This window comes from Poecilia latipinna, unplaced genomic scaffold, assembly GCF_001443285.1.
Source record: "Poecilia latipinna isolate Pla-1442-1.1 unplaced genomic scaffold, P_latipinna-1.0 Scaffold1021, whole genome shotgun sequence".
Classification (NCBI taxonomy): domain Eukaryota; kingdom Metazoa; phylum Chordata; class Actinopteri; order Cyprinodontiformes; family Poeciliidae; genus Poecilia; species Poecilia latipinna.
The window spans coordinates 183140-188329 of NW_015113637.1; the positions used below are offsets into that span (position 1 = coordinate 183140).

General features: G+C 49.9%; 1 protein-coding gene across 1 annotated transcript in view; it reads left to right on the plus strand.

Annotated features, from left to right (window-relative positions):
- Positions 1-5190, plus strand: part of dennd4b (DENN/MADD domain containing 4B) — a 48798-nt gene that overhangs the window by 31099 nt on the left and 12509 nt on the right. The window contains exons 10-17 of the mRNA XM_015050956.1: positions 2339-2514; positions 2590-2690; positions 2760-2975; positions 3398-3543; positions 3627-3760; positions 3835-3949; positions 4672-4878; positions 4954-5082. Of these exons, the coding sequence (XP_014906442.1) occupies positions 2339-2514; positions 2590-2690; positions 2760-2975; positions 3398-3543; positions 3627-3760; positions 3835-3949; positions 4672-4878; positions 4954-5082 (1224 nt within the window). The remainder of the gene's footprint in view (positions 1-2338; positions 2515-2589; positions 2691-2759; positions 2976-3397; positions 3544-3626; positions 3761-3834; positions 3950-4671; positions 4879-4953; positions 5083-5190) is intronic.

The following is a 5190-nucleotide window of genomic DNA, read 5'->3' on the forward strand; positions in this document are numbered from 1 at the left end:
CTAATGTTTGCGTTAATGTTAATGAACTGCCTTGCTGGGCAAGGCAGTTCACTATCCTGAGAAAAAAATAAATAAAAAAAGCTTAATATTATTGCACCGCCTATGGCGGTGCACTGACGTGAGAGCAATATGCAGGCTTTTATTTTGAAACTTTCAGTAAGCTTCATTTTAAATGGCCACACTAATCCAATGTGTAACAGTGGTTTGGTTAATCTAGCAGAATAATGCCCCAAACAGCAAGTAGTTCTGAACGCCAGCTAGCCCTCCTCTGTAATAACTGAGTGTTCCACCATGTTGTAGTTCTGACCTTCTGCTCTGCCCTCTGTATTAAAGTGTTCCGCCATGTTTAGAACTACAGAGTCTTTGGGTGTGTCCGAATTCAGGGTCTGCATCCTTCGAAGGACGGATTTGTAGGCCGATTACGTCATAGCGTTGCGACAAGGCCTGTCCGAATTCAAGTGTTCCTTCTTTTCCCCAGATTTGAAGGATGGGTCCGGTGTATCCTTCTCGGCCCACGACATCCCATTCACTTATCCCAACACCCACGGTTCCAACTGGGCGTTCAGGCAGAGCGTCAATGGCGGTGAATAGCGACAAATTATTTAGCTTTATAGCACTTTAAATGACACAACGTGATTTGGTACAACGTTTTTAGGCAAGAATTTAAGTGTGTAAATCTCAAATATCTGCTCGGTTCATCAATACATCACCTAATTGCAATATTGCTCTGACATTTTCGGACCTGTCGGCTACCGCTGCGTCAACAGCCAGCTCAGCTGTCAGCCGGCCGGGCGCTCCAGGTTCGGTACACCGAGAGAAAACGCCTAACTCCTGGCACATTGTTATAAAAACTCCCACTAGCTTTCCCCAGTGAGTGGGAGTTAAACACCGATATTATTCAGACAGGTCTGGTTGAAAAGGATTGGTTTACAAAGTATTTCAAAGCAGAGCACATCGGTTTGATTGATTACTTAAAGTTAAGCCTTCAAATATAAGTTTATTTAACCGTAATGTCCTATCTGCGATGTGGAGAGTATTATATTTGTAAATGAATAATTTGTATTCCTTGTAGAAAAGTGCAGTACACATTTGAACATTTCTTTTACTATAAAAGGTGAAGAATAATATAGAAATCAGTAATACATGACTGAAAAACAAACTTCGGCTCCGTTGTTTGTTTTTTCTTCTCCGCTCTCTGCTTCACGCTGAGCTGGGGACAGTTGGTGAAGCTACACCTGTCCCAATCCACAGGTGTTTTTCTTCTGGTCTTAGTTTATTCCCGGCCTTCGAAGGACCCGTCCTACGTAGACCAGTCCTTCGAAGGACGCAGACCCTGAATTCGGACACAGCCTTGCAGCTCTGCCTTTCTCTGTGTTCTGTTGCTATAGCGATGGGTCCCCAGCCAACTGCTGTGTGTGTGAGACAGAAAGCTGGAGAAGGATTTCTATCTTTATGAGACACCAGTCAGTTTTAATGAAAAAAGCAGTCCGAACAACTGCTTCCCGTTCAGGATCCGTGAGACGTATTTGAAAACAGTTTGAAGCATATGAGAGGGCTATTTGTCGTCTCCAATACTTCCACGATTCATATCTGTAGGTCACTCACAGAAATAGCAGCGATGAGAGAAAAATGGTGTGCGCTGAGCTCTGAAATTTTTCAGAAAAGTCTGAAAATAAATGGCTGAGTGCCTGAAGGTACCCTGTCACATGATTTCATTCTGAAGCACCTTGACAGAAAACCGTCAGCCTTAGAGACATTTTGAAAACATTTTATGGGAGCAGGCATGTGTATCAATGTCATGACCGACTTTCATACCAATAGAGCAATTTTTACAGCCATGAGAGCGATTTCAAAATTACTTTGAGGTAAAAAATCTACTCACTTTCTCACTCTAAAAAAGCGGCAGTTGGTGTCAGTTACACTCTAAAGTTCAGCAGTTGGAAATTTTGCTCGTTTTTAACTTTTTACATCACCATTTTTACTTGAAACCCCAATAAAAATAATCGCCCTCATGCCGGGATTGAGCCGCATGTTTTGATACCTTTTTTGTGGGGTTTCTTGCAGCGGTACAAGCCGCATTAATGGTGGCGGAAGAAAAATAAATAAGAAGAAAGAGACATTCTATTGGGTGTAGAACAATAGGGGCCTGCCATGCATTACATGGGAGGCCCCAACTACACAACACCATAATAAACAGAACTGAAGAAGTTAGACCCAAAGATTTGATGTTCTGACCCTCAGCAGAACCTCTGGCTTGTTAATGAAGTCATTTCTGCTCATTTATGACTAAAATCTGTTATTCTGACTGAAGCTACACGCTCTCCCTGTGTGTGTGCAGATGACCTTCCCGCTGTGCTGGCTCTGCCCCTACATCCCTCTGTGCCCACTGCAGATGGCCGACGTGCTGCTGGCGCCCATGCCTTTCATCGTCGGCGTTCACTCCAGCTACTTTGACCTCTACGACCCCCCGCCGGAGGTCATCTGCGTCGACCTGGACACAAACACCATCTTCCAGTGAGTCCGAGTCGCTGCAGCTTCTGCAGCCGTCAACGGGGAGATCATCAGCTGCTCTTGTTCGGATCCCTGCAGGTCAGAGGATAAGAAGCCGTTGTCATGGCGATCGCTACCCAGGAAGCACGGAAAGACGCTGTTCAGCACGCTGACCAACCTGCACCGGACCCTGGAGAAGAGTGAGTGGCTGCTGAGTGTGCCAGGAGAGCAGCCAGAGGTCAGGGGTCACGCTGTGCTTCTGCCTGCAGTTTGCAGCCCCGGCCAGGAGGAGGCGACGCTGGAGTTTCTGCTCACTGACTACGACCAGATCTACCGGCGGCAGAAGCAGCTGGAGCTGGAGATCCAGGAGGCCTTCCTGCGCTTCATGAGCTGCCTGCTGCGGGGCTACCGCGCCTTCCTGCTGCCCATCACGCAGGCGCCGTCCGACACCACCACCGACTGCAGCTCACTGTTCAACCTGCAGGGTGCGCTCTCCTGTAACACACTCCAGTCTCTGCAGAAAATTATTTTTTGTTTCTGTTAAAACAACTCAAGTCTGTTTTTCTTTAATTGTGCTTCTAAATCACAGAGCCCTAAATGTTATTAATGCACATAACAGTAAAGAACAACTTGTTTTTTATTTCCATGTGTCTGACATCATTAGAAAGCTTAGACTCTGTCAGAATCTGTAAATAGCTCCAGATGCCCAAACAGACGTTCACAGACTCGTATCTTCATGTTTCATCGCGGTCAGCCTGAGAAACTCATCCAGATCAAATATTTCACTGCTAAGACTACTGGTTAGAAAAATCTGACTTTTACATGATACTGTGATGTTCTACGATGCTGCCTCAGCAGTCGAGCAGCGGCCTCTGACCCTGAGCGACCTTTGACCCTGTGACTGCAGGCTTCCTGAAGTCTCGGGACCGGAGCCAGCAGAAGCTGTACGCCCAGCTGAGCCGGACCCAGATGTTCACCCAGTTCATCGAGGAATGCTCCTTCGTCAGCGACCGCCACGCCTGCCTCGAGTTCTTTGACGAGTGCGTCCAGAAGGTCAGAGGGCAAATCGTTTCCTTCTTTTGGCCCGGTGACCTTCTGTTGACCATCCGTTGATCCGCTGACCTTTGGGTCCCCAGGTGGACGTGGAGAAGCCGGAGGAGGTGCGGCTGATCGACCTGGACGAGAGCGGCGGCGGCGAACACACCGTCTTCATCATGCCACCCGAGGAGCCGCAGGAGGCCGACGGAGCCGAGTGGCCCGCCCGCTACAGGTGAGGCTCCTCCCCCAGGGGGCGGAGCCAACACACCAGGTGCCGTGTGACCTGACGTGTCTCTCGTCCAACAGCTACGAGACGTTCCCCAGCCTGACGGCGGAGCTGTTCGACCGACCGCAGGACCCGCTGCGCGCCCCGGCCAGAGGCAGTGCCCCCAGCAGCCCCGCCCCCCGCCGCACCAAGCAGGTAGCTGGCCCAGTTCTGACCCGGTTCTGGCCCAACAAGGTCCAAGCTGCCCTGATGGAGAGGTTCCTGCAGTTTAATGTGTTGATTTAGTGAAGAACGTGACAGCGTGTTCTTCAGAACCGACTGACCCGATTTCCAGTCAGCGGTACGGGTCGGATCAGATATGAAATAAATGTTCTGGTTCATTGGTGCATCTAAAGCACAGCCGCCCGCCGTGTTCAGTCTATCTGCTCACCTGTATAAATACACCCGCCGCGCTCCAGGAGGAAAAAGGCTGGCGTACTCCAGGTATCATGCCAGTCATTTTAAGGATGCTTAAAATCCCCAAAAAAACGACGAAAACCTGGGCATCATCATGAATCAATAAAATCCCACAGGCCGAATTTGAAAATCGGATGTTATGCTCCTAACACTTAGCTTTTTGTCAACAACTCAGAGGTGGAAGTCAGAGCTCTGCACAACGCAAATAACAACCCGGCCGGAACACGGTGGCTGAATAATAAAACATCATTGAATGAAGCTTCGAGGCAGGTACATTTTCCTCGAGAAATTTTAATAATTGAGGAACTTGAATCATTCGAGGAATCGCTTATGCCCTAGACGGACGGATGGATCACAATCCTGCTTTTCTAGCAGATCCCAGAAGCAGCAGCAGGGGGCGCTTTAGGACCAGAAACAGGTTCTGGTTCTGATGGACTCACAGAACCCCTGTGTGTCTGCAGGAGATCAAGGTGGCCCAGAAGCGGGCCCAGAAGTACTCGGCGGTTCCAGACATGTGGTCCAAATGCCTGCTGGGTCACTGCTACGGCCTGTGGTTCATCTACCTGCCCACCTTCGTCCGGGCCGAGGGCTCCAAGGTCCGCGCCCTGCACTCCGCCCACGACGTCCTCCGGCACATGGAGACCCGCAAGGTGGTGCTGCCCGACGAGGTGAGGCCCGCCGGGCCGGCACGCCGACCGGGCCGGGCGCGCCACCAGTAACAGAAACTCTGCTGTGTGTGTCAGGTGTGTTACCGCATCCTGATGCAGCTCTGTGGTCAGTACGGCCAGCCGGTCCTCGCCGTCAGAGTCCTGCTGGAGATGAAGAAGGCCGGGATCACGCCCAACACCATCACCTACGGATACTACAACAAGGTCACACACACACACCTACACACACACACACACAGACACACACACAAACTCACACACACACACACACACACCTACACACACACACACACAGACACACACACAAACTCA